Source organism: Marmota marmota, unplaced genomic scaffold (assembly GCF_001458135.2).
Source record: "Marmota marmota marmota unplaced genomic scaffold, marMar, whole genome shotgun sequence".
Classification (NCBI taxonomy): Eukaryota; Metazoa; Chordata; class Mammalia; order Rodentia; family Sciuridae; genus Marmota; species Marmota marmota.
Genome location: NW_025999900.1, coordinates 25,776,546 through 25,795,170, shown reverse-complemented (window position 1 = coordinate 25,795,170; position 18,625 = coordinate 25,776,546). Strand labels below are relative to the sequence as shown.

At 37.8% G+C, this 18,625-nt stretch overlaps 1 protein-coding gene across 1 annotated transcript in view; it reads left to right on the top strand.

Annotated features, from left to right (window-relative positions):
- Npas3 (neuronal PAS domain protein 3) overlaps positions 1 to 18,625 on the top strand; it is an 828,669-nt gene that overhangs the window by 586,949 nt on the left and 223,095 nt on the right. Inside the window, exon 6 of the mRNA XM_048798441.1 lies at positions 7,172 to 7,261. Within this exon, the coding sequence (XP_048654398.1) occupies positions 7,172 to 7,261 (90 nt within the window). The remainder of the gene's footprint in view (positions 1 to 7,171; positions 7,262 to 18,625) is intronic.

The window sequence follows — 18,625 nt, the reverse complement described above, 5'->3', positions numbered from 1 at the left end:
CATCATAAACCAAATAAACCTCTTTACTTTGTAAAGTAAAAAAAAAAAAAAAACAGTTGTTATTTTCCTTTTTTTTTCTGTTATTTTATTTAATGCCAACAATTTGAAAGACACCTGGCACCCTGTGTGTCACCATGTGTCTCACCAAAGCAAAGCACGGACATTTTGGGGCCTTTCAGGAGCAAAGCAATGTACTGCTTATATTATTTCTGCCAAGGGGGGATTCCTCCTTTAACTTGAAACAACTCTGAATTCAAAGGGAGAGATGCACAATGAGGAATTAGCCCCTGGATTCTGAAGGGGCTACCTTCCAGTTAATTAACATACCACATGTGCAAAAGGAGACGTTTTAATATTCCAATGAATATTTGTGCCTTGGAATAAATAGGAAGACTCCTCTCCATGAGGTAAAAGGAGCTCATGAGCAGCGTGGTGGTCACTTATGCCCCAAGCAGAGCCCTAGTTCCCTGAGGACAAGTCACAGATAATGTGGGATCCGAAGTGCCGCCCCTGGTGGCTCAGAAGTATATGTGATTCTACCAAATACCACGCACTATCTTTGTACCAGAACCTGTTGTCCATTTGGCTGGATGTTCAAATCAAGAAATCTCCATCCCTCAAGGCTGGATGTAAGGCTCGAACTAGCATCCTACAGAAAAAAAAAGGTCAGCACTTTGATACACAGCTCCCACAAAATGGAATTTTAATGAGCCGAAGCAAAACCTGAGCTCCTTGCTCAGAAAGCAGGTGTCTTTGTTCTTTTCATGTTTCAACATTTCACTAGCCTACCATGTCCCCTTTTATTCTGGTACCTCTCCTCTAAGAACTGAAGAGAAGCAGCCCATGCCTCTCTGAACTGTTTTTCTTACCTAAGATGTTTGAATTTTTGTGTTTTATGAAAATCTTAGGAAAGATGTTTTGAGGTGTCATGGTGTGTTCTGAAATTCTTTTTTAGTGGCATAGTAGTCAAATTTGACCTAACTAATCCTGTTTGGTGCTGTGATTAGGGAACATGTGGCTTTTGGCACATGATGATATGAACGCGTGCTATCCTGAGTGTTATTGATTTACTGGAAAGGCCTGGGGTGTGAGGAGACAGAAAGCTCAGGGAGAGTCAAAGAAGTCAAAGAAAAGCCCAAACCTTTGATGTTTGCTTTTACTCACTTGTCTAAGATTCCTCTTTCTGAAAATAAGGCTTTTGTTTCTGCACAGTGATGTATTGTTAAAAGTCAGATTGCAAAGCCAAAATTTGGGAAGCTTTTCCTTCCCCATAAACAGATACATCTGGGCATTTTGGGGCACAGTCCAAGTTCTCTGAAGTTTCTGAAAGTTCACATATATGTGCCTGAGCAGTACAGCATTACGTTCTGAGTGCAGAGGGTGATACAGCATTTTAATATGCCTTATCAAAGTGTGATTGGATCCAAAGGACAAGCATTGTAAGAAAAAAATGTTTTGCTAACTCTTTTAACTGTCACCAAAACAGAGTAAAAAGCTATATATTCAAGCCCAGTCCACACTCCCCAGGCCAAGTTTCTCATGGTTCAAGGGCAGACAAGCTCATTCCCCATGCTGACCCATTGCTCAGCTGCTAGAGGCAATTTTCCCACAGAGACTCTTCTTATTGTTGTTGGTTGTAGCATTCATAAAATACTCATATCTAATATCTGACAAGCATAGTGCTCGAATTTATGCTCTGCTCTTGTCCTAACAGAATTATGTAATAACAGTGAAGAACTTAGGGTTCAGAGGGAAAGTTGAGTGAGTCAGAGAATGTACTCAATTACGCATGGGTATTTTCCCTACAGTCTGAGTCTAAATTAGAAGAACATCACAGATGCAAGGCACATTGGACAAGGAGCACATGCGTGCATTTAAATCATGTATATCTTACTTTTTTACTGATGTAATTGTGAAATATGTTCTTTTTGCATTCATAATTAGGGGGTGGAACAGATGGTGAAGGCTTAGTTTAAAATAATCTGTCATTAAAATAACCTAGCCTACTGGTAATTCTTCTCTCTAACTGGAGATAGGTCATAGGAAAAGAGTTTAGGGTGATTTCCCTCCCCCTCCTTTCTGCATTGGAATGTAAAAAAAATGAACCACTAATTTCAGAATGGAGAATTGTCCCTGGGAGGGCACCATACTAGAATTTCACTCAGAAATTTGGCTGCAATGGAATATGCATAAAAAAGAAAGCAAAGACAAAACTCCTTTGACAAATATAAATCCATTTAGCACAATGCATTAAACATTAGTATACCTTCAATCATGCAGCTACAGTTAGTTTCATACCCTGCAAGGAAATAACCTCATCATTTGACAAACACCGTTAAAAGCATTCAGCTTTTGGGGTTAAGAAACTGTGCCATACACTTTATATGTTACACTGATGTCAGGGGATATAAATTATAATTACAGGCATTATTATTCAGAGATGCCGCAGCTCCTGACTCCTGCATCCAAGCCTCACTCCTTGCCTGTGTACCTCATAGAGTTACTGGGATGTGACAAAGGAAGTCTCCTATCAGCCCTGTCTGGATAGCTAAGAACTGTTTTCAGTAATAAGAAAACTGTCTTGATAAATCAGATACTTGCATGTCTTTAAAACGTCTGTTTTACTGTTTCTTCTAAGATTTTGTTCTCCATCTGCTTTGAGGGAAGCAGATAGATTTCAGCATGGCTTTATAATAAATCTTCTTGAGGAGGGACTAGCATTAACATTTGTGTAGGTTCTTTTTCATCTTAATCCAACCTTAGTTAATAATCAGAAAATTCTACATAGTGGGTAAGAAGATGTAATTAACCCTTTGACCCCAGAATCTTAATTGGCGCCTGTTGAAAACAATGGGCAGTTAAAAAAAAATTAAAAAGTAGCCTGCAGTGATTGAACCGCATAGTATATAATAGCTTTCTCAATTCAAAATTTTAAAAAATTCCACAGAACTTTCAGATTAATCACATTTGGTTTCTGAGACTTCCGATTGAACATTTCCTTCTTCCTCCCACCTTTTTAAGTTGAGACACCCAAATTAAATCAATATTGATGCTTTTCTTCAGACTTTTCTAAGCAGCAGAATACAGCTAACTATAGACAGGAACGCCCTTGAATGGAAAGGTAATGGCTGTGTGAAGAGTAACTTGCCAATCTACTTTAGCCCAACTTCACATCCTATTCCTTATTTGAAAGGTAATCAAACCTGAATTGTGGGTATTTGTCTCAGACTATAGTTATAATTGACCAAAATGATACGTATAAAAGTAAAAAAAAAGAAAACAAAACAAAAAAAAAGCTAATTAACCAAGGTGTTTTTTTTTTTTCTCTTTAACCTCTACAATGACTAACAACTAATCTGACTTGTTTTCTCTACCAAACTGGCTGTTATTTTTAATTGAATTGACTGGATGTCTTTGTGTCATGTAGACATAGACTCATTTTAATCTCACCGGGAAATTGGAACATGTGTCAAAGCCTCTATTTTTGCCAAACAAAACTGGCCAGGTCTTAGGTGGCTGCTGCTTAATAGCATCAGATGTTTAGCCTCCAGATATTCCTTCTCCCTGCCATGGTGCCCAAACCTCCTGAGTATTTTAGGAAGTACACGGGATCTGAACCTAATGTTAAAAGTTACAATCTCCTTAGATGAGAAAGTAAAGTATATGTGTAAATGAAAATGATATATCTATTCAGGAACAGCCCTGAATACTTAGTAAGGCCATAAAAGGTCTACTCTAACCTTGATATTCCAAATATCCAGATCATCTGAGAAATCCGTGGCATCTAAATCTGCAAATAATCTAATAAATCCTAAATAACACTTTTGGGCAAAACAGTTTCCATCCCTCTTTGTCATTATAGCATGTGTGCTATAAAACAAAAAGCATTGAGCTCAGAAGTATAACTAGATTTAAAAAGTCTTGACTGTGCTATTGTTTAGGTGCTTGTTTGACAAAGATAATCAAGACGCTGTTCCACTGTTGAGAAATTTGTCATGTCTTGTTGAATAAGCCAACAAGGATCATACAATGTTGTAGTATTATGGAAGTACAGAAGATTCAATCCTGGTTCTGCCACAAGCTGGCTGTCCCATCTTGTCCAGCCATTTAGCCTCTCTGTGCCTCAGTTTCCTCACCTGAAAAAATGAGGGTTTAGACTACAGGAGATTATTTCCATGCCAACTTCATCCATGCCAACTTTCTTCTGCTCCCAACAAGCCTTCCAATTGTCTCCACAGAAGTTCTCCTGTGATATCCCTCTGTGTCATCACTCTCATTTGACAGTAGCATATGAGAGATGTGATTTGAGAAGATGGCTTACTGAGTTCTCTAATCATATAGAGCCCAAGGCTATTAGGTTGAATGAAAAACCAAACCAGGACCTGTTCTCCAAGGGGAAGGTCAAAGGGGGAGGGTTCTAATCCTCATGAGTCAGTTATACCTATAGTCTGAGACAAATACCCATAATTCAGGTTTGATTACCTTTCAAATAGGAATGGGATGTGAAGTTGGGTCTAAAGCAGATTGGCAAGTTACTCTTCACACAGCCATTACCTTTCCATTCAAGGGTGTTCCTGTTTACAGTTAGCTATACTCTTCTGCTTAGAAAAGTCTGAAGAAAAGCATCAATATTGATTTAATTTGGGTGTCTCAACTTAAAAAGGTGAAAGGAAATGTTCAATCAGTAGTCTCTGAGAAATCTTGTTTCAGATAAAGATGTGTTGAAGTGAGATCCTTCTCGGATTTGTAGGAAGGAATCTTCTCTCCATTTGCACTGGTTTCAGGTGCAGTGAGATCAGCACACTTGTCTCCATAGATTCAAAACCAATGCAAAGGAAGAATGAGGGCATAAAACATTCTACAGTGGAAAGGTTAGACCTGACGAGGCCCTAGAGAGTTTGGCAGTTTGTCAAAGATAAGGACCCCATATCTCTTAGACAGTATTTTTTCCCCACAGTTGGTTCCAGGGGAAATACCATAGAGCAAAGGTGACCATGTGTCCTCTTGTGCAAATGATTTATAAACTCTTTTGTCATCCCACTTCTGTTTTTTTTCCCCCTAACGATCTATCATTTGAACCAAGTGATGCTGTTCAAGAAGTCATAGGATGCCTTTTAGTCTAAATATTTTAACTTAAGAAATGCTGTGAATATTTGTCTTTTCATAAATCACCCATATCAATTAGACAATATTTATTTTTAGTAGAAAACAGAATAATTATTGAGTCTATTAGGAATCAAAGTCAAACTCAACTAAGGATGGGCTGTTGCCTAACTTCACTAAACCTCAATTTCATTGTATATTAAATGTAGATGATATTTGTGAAAATTTAAAAATACATGCATACTGCTTAGTACATACTGCTTAATAAATAAAAGCTGTTATTATTTTACTATCTCACCTAAAAAAATTTTCTGTTGGGTAATTCACTCTTTTGTGAAGCAATATAATGTAACTTGAATTGTCTTCACAACTCACTAAATCAGAGGATAGGGTTGGTTGCCAGCTACAGTGTCTATCCATTGTGGGGCAGTGAAAAGAAGTCAGAAAACATGAAAATCCACATTTTATGTATGCATATAAATATATATATATATACATGTATGCCCATATACATATATCTAAACATATATGCAAAAATACATGTATTTCATTGCCTTAGTCTGTTCTGTGCTGATATAGCAGAATATCTGAGATGGAGTAATTTACAAAGAAGAGAGATTTATTTCTTATAGTTCTAGCATCTGGGAAGTCCAAAGTCAAATGCCCCATATCTAGCCAGGGCCTTCTTACTGCATCATCCTACAGCAGAAGACAGAGGACAAGAGAGCAATTGAGAGAAGGAGGGTAAGGGAGCCTCACTCATTCTTTTATCAGGAACCCACTCTTGAGATAACTAACCTGCTCTAGCAAAAACAGCATTAATCCATTCATGAGCACAGAGTCCTCTTGACCTAATCACCTCTTAAAGGTCTCATATCTCAACACTATATTGCACTGAGGTTTTTCGACTTATGAACTTTGGGAGACACATTCAATCCATAGCATTTGTATGCATACACATCCTTTTAAATTCAGTATTGTTTCTGGGGTTTGAAGGAATAGATATTTTACCTGAATTTTATGTACTTTTTCTACCTTTCTGTATTTAGAAACTTATGTCATTAATTTAGTGCTTCCCCATATCTTGCTCCCAACATTGATTACATGTATTTTGCGAATTCACAACCTTTGCCAATGCCACTAATCCTTAGTGTGGCAAGTAACACTTGTGCAATCCACCTTTTTAAAAAATAAATAAATGAAGCAAAACAAAAGACTTGAGGATGATGGAAACTGCAAAATGTGCTTGTGCCACAAGAAATTCAAACAAATGTATTTCCATTTGGGGTGGTGGCTTGTAGTTGGAGACCTGATGATTTACGTCATTTGTCGAACTCGAAATGCAACTCTCCAATTAAAAAGTTGGTCTGAGGTTTCAGTAGTTACAGATGATGTGCAGATACTTTCATTCTTTTGTTCTTTCTTCTTCTGTGTTCAGGAGTTGTAATGGAAACTAGATCTATCACAATAAAACTTTAATACTGAGTTCTGCAAAACAGGATAGCAGTTTGCAAGGTTTCAGCCTGTAAACATTCACCCATAATGTATTGACTTTTCTTATTTGTTCTAACACAATAAGCACTGAGAATAAGGAGGGCATAATCCTCTATTAATTACTAAATTATTGATGTCCATAGTAGTTCAAGTAGTGATCCTACTTGCTCTTCCTATAGAAACTCTTTTTTTTCCCTTCCATTTCAATTTCCATTCCTCTTCAGCTATTTAAGAGAATATCTTGCTGATTTACTTTAAGTAACCACTGAATCCCCCCAAAATAAGGGCAAAATCTTATGAAATCATCACAACCTTATTTTATATGTGAATGTAATGTATCTCGATCAAAACAATGCAGGCAAAAGGAAGTTCCTGAAATAAAGAAAAGTTTATAGTTGTGATTCAGGTGTCTGAATTTGTTTACATATAATGCAGTCCTGAAAGATCTTAGAACTTGGTTGCACTTGAAGAAGAAATGGGCTTAAATTCCTGTGTTGTTTTATATCAGTGGCCTTGTTAATTAAATATCAGATGTATTTATTAACCTATTTATCTGTTTGTTTTTTTCCTGCAGTCCCTGGATGGCTTTGTATTTGCACTAAATCAAGAAGGAAAATTTTTGTATATTTCCGAAACAGTCTCCATCTACCTAGGCCTCTCACAAGTAAGTGAAAACATTTAGATTCTTGGTGGCAAATTGTGAAGGCTCTCTCTGCCTCATGTTTTTCCTTCTTCAACCGATATTCTATTTAGCATGAATTATCAAATTTATTATTTAATGGGCTCTACCTGACTCACTAAGCCAGTGAGAAACCTGTCAGAATAAACTTGTGCTCAAAAAACTTTAGTTCCCCTCCCTGCCCCCCAAGGATCATTATTAATTTATTGAGAACAAATGAAGTTTCTTCCCTCGGTTGTTTTGAACTTTGAAACCTCTGTGCCCAGTAGGAGAGGGACACACTAATAGTGCTTCCCTTGTGTCCTATTACTGGATGTTTATGGAGTACCCTGCATTATCCTGGGAGCTGACACAATGGCAGGAGTCATTTGGAGTCAAGAAATTCTGAAAGAGACCATTAAAATGTGTGGCAGGGAAGGTTCCAGCAAGGATATATTTTGCTGCCTTTGCAAATGCTTCCTAATGCTGAAAGACAATTTCATAAAATAAGGCAGTCTTTCATTGTTTGTTATTTAATTGCTCATATGTGTTTATCAGAGGGCAAAAGAAAAGAAGATGGATTCTGATGGGGCAAGTGACAACATCCTGGTTTTCAGTTCTTGATATTCCCCTGGAACACAAAAATTTTAGTTCCATTGAATTCCAAGACCCAGGCTGCATCTACAGAATGCCAAAATATCCTGAAGTAAAGTTTAACTATCCAGATGTTTCTCTCCATAAAAGTGCTAAGCATCTGGGTATTTGTGCCTGCACAGGTAATTGGCTAAGTTTGACCCTTTTCATCTAGTGGTTTGGAAGGAGGAAAACAGCCTAGCCTCAGAGGGAGGGATTTTGTATGTGTGTGACAATCTGCCAAGTTGGATAATCTACCTCTCATCAGTTGCCTCTTGCAGCTGAAGCTAGCGATAAGATTCGCCTCTCTCCTCTTAAGTGGGGCCCACCCAGACCCACTGCTTCTCAAAGTTGGCACAGCTCTAAGGGAGCATCTAGCATGGCTGGCTCTTAGTGAGTTTGTTGGGTAATAGCTAAATCAAGAAAGACGTTGGAAAATAATAGAGAGAGAAGAGATTTGGCATTTCACGAGGGTTGGGGGAGGAGGAGAAACACTGCCAAATTTGACTATTTACTGTTGAGAATCCAAACATGGGGTACCATCATTATTGCTTCCTTTAAGAACATACAAACTATCAGATGTAATGTGCAGAGAATTCTATTTTTTGTGGACTTTAGCAAACCAAGCGATAAAAACTGAGCTATTGTTAACTCAGTATTAGTATTCTTGTATCTTGTTAAAATCTCTGGTTTTGTAATAGCCTTTAATAGAACTTAAGCCTTGTCTTAATCTGCTTGGGACCTAGTAGTGAGAATCTTCAATTTTGAAATTGGTGCGCCACCATGTTGCAAATACTGTATAGAACTGGAAACGCCACTATTTGTTGTTCTGCAGTGCCCATATTCATCTGTTTTATGTGGAGTATCCAACGAAGTTTAATAAGCCAGTAAAGAAGAAGGATGAATAATTAGTTTAAGCAGGTAAATGCTAATTAGGGAACTCCTGAAAAGCATCCATTATATACTAGCTCCAAACACATTTTACAGCCCTGGTTAGTGGTGTAATCCAAATTCTGTCAAGGCAACTGCATTTTCTGTAATTGAGATGTGTATGTTTGCTTTGCATAACAGATGGCTCTGTATGCTTAGACTGATAGCTAGGAAAATAATAATTGCATTATTCTGGCCAAAAGAATATTAGCTCTTGGGTTTTGGCCATTTCAGTCAGTCCTCCTGCCAGCACAGCATATGCACATATATGGATTGGATTTTCAAGGAAATTGATGCATCTGGAATAGTGTGGCCATCTGAAATATCATCTGTTCAAGAAAAATTTGGCTTTAACCCTGTGCTGGTTTCTCCTTAAATGCAGTTTATTTCTGTGCTTCTCTACTGTAGCATTAAGTCAATCTTTTCCTAAATCTGAAATAAATAATCGAGGTTTCTGCAAAAGAAAGTAGCCATGTAGAAATGGTACAGGATCTGGCAACTTCTGTGCACTCAGCTCCTGCTTTTGCATGTGGTCTCTTTAAAAGTGTGCACCAATAGTCAACATCTTGACTTACCCAAGGCAGACCCTGGCTCCATGCGCTGCTACCTTCTCCTTCTCATGGACACTTGCAGTGTTGAGGCTGGGATATAGGACAAAAGTCTTCATTTGGCAATATTACACAACTGAAATGATGAGGGGTCAGAAAAAAGTGATTTTTTTTTCACATACCAATCTATGTAGAGTTCAAAACTGAAATTTAAGAGGAGTTCTAGATTAACATGAAAATGGACTATTATGATATAGCTTTAAATGCTGAAACTTAGGAAAAGAGTTTTCAAACCAGTTAAGGTACCAAGTCATACTAGGAAACTGGAGATCCCTGAGACATACAGTTCCCAAGCCATGTGGGAGGTTGCAGGGAGCCCCAGGGAAATTTGCAAACATATTCTAAGTCATTCAGTTAAGCATCTGGTCTTCTACCAATACAAACACATGCACGGGAGCACAACCATTACTAAAATTTGGACTGAATGCTCTGCTTGTGTTCTACAACTTTTGCTAAGTGGTTATTCCACCATATTCTAGATAGCGATAAGGAGTTTTTAAAGTTATGCTCCCTCCTTTCCTTTTAAAACGGTTTTGTTAAATAAAAAACATGTGCCTCTATCAGCAAAGACTTACCCAGAGAAATTGCTGAGTATTGTGAGTATCTCTGTTTGTTAGGGTGGAGCCATGTCTGCGTTTCTAACTCTCAAGATATTCCATCCTCAGTTTTATTTTCTTTCAACATGTAAATAAATATGGTGGCTTTAAAATGGCTTATGCCAATTAGGATTTGTTTTTGGCTTATGAGAAAAACCGTGAAGTAGGGAAACTTCTGCTGAGCTCGGTGGTGTAGCCTGGGTACAGAGCCAGGCAGAATGAATTTGTTTCTGCACGTCACTGAGTATGAGAGTTCCTGGTGTCCAGGACACTGTGTGCTGGTCACTGTCATGTGCTTGTGGTGAAGGAATGAAGTAAGCAATGGTAAGATTCGAGTCTCCTTAGCAGCCCTTTTGTCTTTTCCAGACAGTCAGATAGATATGTAACTTCACATCCAAGAAGTGGTTTTAGGTGGTAGAAGTATGCATTGTCGACTTGCTTTCCTAGGTAAAAATGATTCCCACTTACTCACCATGAGGCCTTCTCCTAAAGGAAGAGCCCCATATATTAAGGATGATTTTGGTTTATATAGAGATTAAAAGACTTCTTATACCTAGCAATGGCATTCAGAGCTACGCCAGACAACTCTGCTCCCTAGCTATGATGGAATTGGTCAAATGAAAATAAAGAAAGAAAATAGAATAGATTCCCTAATGCTGAAAATATAACAATGATAATGTACCCAGCTTTTATGAAATCTCTTCCAAAACATAAGGGGCTTAATCACTAAAGAATCCAACAAAGACATTTCATGATAAATAAAAAGCAGTTCTAGTTGATATAGAATTTAAAGTTTGGAGAAATATTTATATGTTAGCTTATATTCTTCTCTTTCCACAAAGGATTTGAAATAAACATTTGCAATAAAAAATGATGTCCACGTAGAACAAGGGAATAAAAAATAAGCAAAAATGGGTAATATGTTTCCACAGAATAGGAGAACACAAATAGATGCATTTATAAAATGGGATATAAATGGCCTAATAAAGCTTCAGATTTAGCTGTGAGCTTCCTGGCAACCAAAGCAAAAAAAAAGAAAATAGAGTCAAATACCAAAAATAAGGAATCATTGCTTTTCAAGGAGAGCTGTTTTTCTGGACCTGAAATCTGAAAATAGATTTCACATAGGATACCTATAGAGGCGAACATATAGATTATAGACCTATCAATTTGCTTCCACTGGGGTCCACATTCACAGCAAGACTTAAATAACACATATGGCAAACACAAACATTTTAGAAATCTCATAAGCTGACAGCATCACTGCAGTGAGTCATGGCTAGGCTAAAGATCATTTTGAGAGTTCTGGAATCTAGGCCTTACAATAGCATTGGCTAATTTGATGTTTACATGGTTTCAAAATCAGCTTTCCTTTTATCCACCCTCAAACACTGCATTTTCTTCTAAATCCTCATGAGAACCATAACAGTATAGGTGTCAGAGGCAGAAGACATGGGTCTCAGTTAGCAGAGGATAAAAATGGACTCATGCCTTCTGAAAACCTTTTTCCTTGTGAGGTTGAGAGATGATTGTGATGCACAGCTATGCCAGCAGAATGTTTTCAACCTGGGAAATTAACCCCCTTTTTAAGGTTGTGACATCATTTAAAAAAATACCCTATGCACCAGCTGAAGCCTCTCTTGAAATGTGTTCTAATCACCCCCCACCCTCCTCCACATAATGAGTGACTTCCCTTCTTCTCACATGTCCCCACGCTCATATCAGATATTTCCTGGAGATCTAAAGTCAGCCAGAAGGTGGCTGCAGACTGGGTTACAGATTGGTCTGTTTGAAGGCAGCTTGCTGAAAGGGACAGGGTGACTGCCGATATAATAAGGGCTAAAAGAGGTGAAGGTGAAAAAGGGTAAATGGTTGTTTTAAATTTGGTCTTTTATTTTTTTAATCATGCAGATATTTATCATAAACTCCTTTCCTCATCCTGTTGTTCATCTCCATATTTTAGATTTCTCTGCATTTGTTATATAGAATGGCAAATAAAATTACAGCCACAGCGCACAAGTACAAGGTCAAATAAATGACAGAGCTCAGTCTATTTGTGAAGCTATTCTGAAAGGGAACCATGGTGCCAAATGTGGTTTATTTGAATAATAAAGAAGAATTAGATTCCCCTGATAACTTGGCCAAGGGCCAATAAATCACTGGAGGTTAAAGATGCTTTGCAACTGCCATGTCTTTCTTTTGCTTTTCCAAAGTGCAAGCCTCAACTCTTCCATTCTCTGTTTTTCAATGCAAATCAAGTTGAGGTTATGTGGTTAATACTCTCGCTTCTGTGCTTGTAAAAGATATATATTTCTTTAGTGAGGTGAAAAAAAAGAAGACATTAACTTTCCTTACAAGTTATTGCTCTTGTTTGGCATCATCACATCCTAGAGAGCTGGAATATAAGGACAAAAAAAAAGGTATTATTATTTCAACACAACAGAGGGCTTGCAGTGATAGAACCAAGTGCATCCATCATTGGCGTTTTTTACAGTTGGTTTTCTAAATTTATGCAATGCTAGGATAACTGGGTTCCTTTCCTAAATGAATGCAAATGTTGCTTTATGGCCCTCCTTTTCAAAGTCTTTTGAGTAGGCATACCTTGATTTAAAAAAATAAAAAGGAAGAAAAAGAAAAATGTGTAATTTTCTGCAGCTTGTGATGCCCCTCCCCTGCCATCAGTAAGTCTGCATTTTTCTCCTATACTAATCATAAAAAGTTCATCACTTCTGGATATAACAAAGAAAAATGCCCTTTTGAATGTGGAAGCTCTGAGGGTTTGGAGACTATTGAGAAAATATAAGTATCAAAATAATTCAGAAACAGTACAAGGCACAGTGGCACATTATCAATTTACAACATTTAAATTGATAAATGCTTGGTGGTGAAGGCCTACAAGGGCACTTTGAAAAGCAAATAGCGACCTGGTGAAGAAATTGATTTTCCCCCCCCGAAAATGACTGCATGATGCATCATTTGACTGCATGCTGTCCGAGTGCTTGACAGAGATAATCTCAGCAATCCCACGGGTGACCTTATCGTTCTCACCAGGGCAACTTTGTCTACGTTCTGACTTTGTGCATGTCAAGGTTCCTCCCGGCAGGATCCTTGGGGGAAAAAGTTCCTCTGTTCGATCCAGATATTGAACTGCTCGCTCTTCCCCCTTTTCCCTCCACCCCACCCCAGCAAATAGGCAAACACGCCTCTTTATTTCATCCATAATTATGAATGAGTCAGGCAGAAGAATACAGCTCTGTGCTCTGTATCTGTGAAAGCCCTTATTGCCTTTTAGTTCACATAGTTCTTAGCTGATGATCTATAGTGGCAGAGATCTTTTTTATCAAAAAGAGTAGGAAAATTCCCTAATGTTCTTCTATGGTACGCTGCCGTCTTAAGCAAAATGGGAAAAGCTAGCATGTTTCTTTCTTCCCCTTGCTTATAGGGGTTTTCCCCCTCCCCTAAATTCTTGACACAGAAACCTTCTGAAAATGTCTTAAGCCATACATGTTACTTTCTATTAACTTTGTTCTCTTACCATCCAGTGATCCTAGGTATTTATCTTATACCTTTAAAATTATGCAACAATGGTATAAGCCCCAGGTAATGCGTTACCCTGAGATATTTGGCTATGAATCCCAGTGGCAGCCTCTGTAGAAATTCGATGCAGTCCATGAGGCTTCTTCAGGACTGCTGGTGTATGGAAAGTGTTTTTCTATCAGAGAGGAATAATTGACAATTTTTTATGCTTAAATTTTTTTTCTGTTGATATATATGGATGCGTGTATGTGCGTGTCTGTTTATCAGTAATCTTCCTGCCACACAGCTTGTCGTTGATAATTACAATTCTTGATTAGCCATTTCTTGAAGGCAGCAAATTCCCTGCCTGGTTTGGCCCCCTGAAGCTGTAGTCCCCACTGCCTTTGACACCCTTAGTTCACCATCTTCAACCCCTTTTACCTCCTTCTTTCATCCACAACATTAATTCTGAGTGAACAAGACGTGCTTCCTTGCTTTTGACAAGATTTGCTGCAGTCTCATGCGACAAAAACCCAACACTCATTCCAGATTCAGAAAGTAGGATTTATAACAGCATTTTAATTTAATGTTGGATGTCGAACATATAAAGAGATCACAGTAGTACTAGAGCTGAAAATTGATGCCTTTTTTATTAGTGTCCTCTCAGAAGTGGGTGAGACGCTGTTTGTGCAGTGGAGCACAGAGCAGCACAGTCAGATGAATGAGGATATGCTATCTGCAAGGAATCATATTTCAAGCCACTGTCGGCCTCTATTGATGTGCTCAGAGTTGAAAGGTTATGCTAGTAAATGCCATCCGAATTTCCAGCATTAGAAATCGGTAGAATAATCTGCTGCCTGTCACTTTATGCTCAGCCTAAATGCACTGCAGGGGGATGTTTTACTTATTTTAACTCCAAATTAATTTCTTATTACTGGTGCATTTCTTTCTCTTCTCCATGCCTTTCTCAGTCCCCAAGTGGGACTGATCTTTCACAGGTCTTCAGAGTAGACCAATTTCTGCGAAAGAAATGTGCGTCATCATACATGAGAATCATGTTATTCTGACTTATTCCTTTGAACATATTTTACCAGGCAGTGAGGCTAAAACATAGGAAGTTTATGCGAAGAGGCCTCTTCTTGTTAGATTGCATCACAGAATCTCAGGACAATTCAAGATAGGCTCAGCATTGTCAAATGTATAAATTGAGGAACTTCTACATTGCTTCTTAATTCCTGGAATTAAAGTGAGCCAGAGAAAAAGAAAGATGGAGATTTTCTTCATTTTATGGATAAGGAAATCTAATGTCCAAAAATTGCTTTCTAAGGAGCCAGCTCATTTTGTTTGTGTGGTTAAAATGGTATTTTCAGCTTCATTTTTGGAGTAGAGCACTAAGCAAAAGTAAGATTAAGAAAATTTAGCCATCATTCTAAGTCTGTAATTTATTCATTTTTAAATAATGAAATGATGTTTTTCTGAATTAACCCATGTATTATTCATGCAGGCATTGGCAATGTAATGTCCCTAGTTTTCTGGAAAGCAATGTGCATTTCTTTGCCTGACAAGCAGTATTTTCTATATGGTATTAATTTAATGACTTATTTTATTATGCAAAGTTGGAAACTAAAGATAATTTCTGTCCATAATGTGGTGCTTATATAGACAATCTATGCAAAAAAAAAAAAAATACCTCTGCACCTAAGCCCGCTCTTCTTTCTCAGTGAACCTGGACCCTGTGTGAATGATGAGAGAATGCAAACTGCTCATATGAAGAGTAAGAAATAACTTGACCTTCTGGGAAGGAGGTCATAAAATCATTAAATTCATGTGAAATCTAAATTTCATTTCTACATAAACACATTCAATCTATATAGGGTTTTAGGTCTTACATAAGAAGACATGGTTTTCATGACAGAAGTAACGTGGCAACAATTTCAATGATAATTTCAGTTGGAATATAATAAGGAAATTGACTTTAGGATTTTGCATAAGTTCTAACTAGGCTGAAGACCTAAAAACTGATGCTGGTTTTGGAAAACAAATGTTCTATAGCTTTTTATCTTTCTTATCCCTATTTTCTTCTTTAGGTGACAGCGTAAAAATGTAATCTCTTTTAAAAAAAATAAGCATCATTTTTAAAGAGATTGGTAGCAATTGGGTCAATTATTTAAGGTATCTTTTGATATATGTTTGTGTAAATATGTCTATAACATACCTATCTGAAGTTTGGGATTGGTTTCTTTCTAATTTGGTTTTCATGCCTAGTGCATTTTGTCTATTAATAGCAATACTTTCCAAAATGATTCACTCAAACAGAAAACCAGGTTTTCCTTGGGGTGTTTCCTTCTCCTTTCAGCATCCTACAACTGCAAATTTACCACATTCAATAACAAAACAAAAACTTTCTCCTGTGCTGTTAATTTTTAATGCACTGGCAGATTAAATCTATTGCTTTCAATAACTATGCAAACTTTTTGAGAGCAAGGGAATGTATGCAGAAAGAAGTTGTGTCCAGGTCTGAAATTGGATGTCTTCAGGGCAATTTAAGGCCCTTGGCTGAGGTAACACAGAATACCTGTGGGCCAAGCATGGCATATGATAAATCTCAGAAGTGTGTCAGTAATACAGCTTTTGGATGTCAGGTAACAAAGATGCCATAGCCAATGTCATAGATGCCATTGTCATAGATGCCATTTCGTTTTTTGTCTAGGTTTTTGAGTATCAAACTTTACATTAAGGAACCTCTTCCCCTTGGCCTTTCTCTCCCCCATAGAAGCACTATTTGGGGACCACAGACAATTCTTTTAGCACTGCTTTGATATGAAGACAGTATGGATTTGATTTGTCTTTCGGTTAGGAAATAGCTAAGGTTTTAAGGAATATACACAATGGAGATGGTTTCACAAGTCTCTGAGTTTTATTATCACTCCATATCACTTTCAGATATTTGTAACTATTCTACCTACCGTCCTTTAGTAGATGTGTTTACCTGATCAATCAAAGTTCATAATTGTTAAACTTGATATTTACTAGGAGTTTAAAAACATTTGCACAAAACATTCTTGGCTACATGTAGGAGAGATGCAGAGATGTTTCCAGAAAACAGGAATGGTAGTATGAGCTCTGATGTGGTTCTTCCCCATGAAATGTGCAGGTCTGCTTTGTTTTAAGAAATGTTAAGCTAGCAAAATTACAAAATGACTAGATAAAAGATTATTTGTGCTACAAAGTATTCCTTTAAGTGGTGAGTGCCTTTTTTGCCTTTAAATGTCTATGTAGAGAATCCTTATCTAATGTCAGATGAAATCATTAGGGAGTAAGTGGGGGGGGGGAGGCACAAAAATTATAGTGTTCAAAGGGATTGCATTTTGAGATCAATCACAAATGAAAATGGAAAGTGAGATTTTGCTGATAGACAAAAACATGAAGCAGGCCTCACCCACCCCCCTTATGAACATTAGGATCAGATTAGCCTTGGTTTCCAAGTGTCACAGGAGTGTTGTTCACAACTTGGTCATTGAAAGAGGGAAACATGATCACACTGTGATCTCCAGTGAACTCTGGTTGTCCAGGGTCACTTTATAGTGCTGCATGGCATAAGTCAGGCATACTTGTGACATCCTGTCTACGTATGTGTGTGGATCAGAAAAGTCTGAGGAAGGAAAATCACAAGTTCAAACCAGCCTCAGCGACTTAGCAAGGCCCTAAGTAAATTAGTGAGAATTTGTCACTAAATAAAATATAAAAAAGGGCTGGGGACATGGCTCAATGACTAAGTGCCTCTGGGTTCAATCCCCAGTACCAAAATAAATAAATAAAAATAAAAGAAAGAAAGAAAAGTCTGTACCTCCCTGAGGCCAAAAGATGCAAATTCTAGGAAATAAGAAGTGAGACCGGGCACAACTCCCTGAAATAATAATAAAAGAACCCATAATTTTTCCGGTTCATTAATTAAAATTGACATTGCAGGTTTGCAAAGACCAAGAAAGACCATGTCATTCCACTACAATTCAAAACCTTTTCACTTGAGCAGACAAGTAAATCACACAATTACTGGGACTCATTCAGCTCTTTAGAAAAAGCACAGGCCTGCAACCTTGGGTGTAGCATACATTGAAATTAGAAGTTGAACTGAAGATATTTCTAAAATGTCACAACTGCTCTGTGACACTGGATGATATGTTTATCCATTCATTATCACCAAGAACACCTGGGGCGGTGCTCAGGAAATCAGATAGTGCCTTTTAAAATAATTATAAAAGAAGCATAGATTAGTGAGCTGAGGGAAAAATAGACAATCCTGAATCATGATGTTACTAATTTTGAACTGTTTGGGGGCATCAGCTTCCAAATCACAACAGTGTAATAACTGACTGCAACTGTCAGCAATGCTGAGGAGAGACAGTGCCAAGTATGACTATTTCTAAAAAGCAAATGTTTCCTGGAGATGGAATCCAAGCATTCATTTTCTGTTTATAAAATTAAGACACTCCAGTAGTGGTGTTTCCTATTATCAGTTTCTGACTGGATTCGTTTTTGCCTGTTAGAAATTTAGTCTTGTCTTTGGAAAATCATGAAAAAGAGCCCTGGGTTGGAATCCAGGAGACCTGGTTTGGGTCTTGCCTACGATATTAATCAGGCAAGTGACCTTGGAGCAGCGTGCGTTGTCATTTTTCTAAGTATAAAATGAAGGGGGGATTTCTCAGGCTCTGTCTTCTTTCAGATGTGTGCTGTCTGCAGTTCACTCAACACTGGGCATTTTTTTCCTACACACTGGGGTAGGGGTGGGGGAGGGGAGCCTGGCAGAAGTAGGCTATTTTATTTTTAACCTTCAAAGGAATTTAGTTGAGCAGATGCTACCCCGAACTAGTCAGAGTAGAAAAGAAATGATATGGCTTTTAAAGGGCACATCTCGCATATCTACTGGGGTAAAGTAATTCTGGCAATGCTTCAAAGGATATAACTTTTGATGGTAAAGTAGGTAGGCTATGGAATGAAATCACATATGGCAGGCTGTCAAAGTCTCCTACACTTTCAGTACATTTATATAAGTGCAAATGGAGGCTGCTTAGATGGAGTCCCTAGCA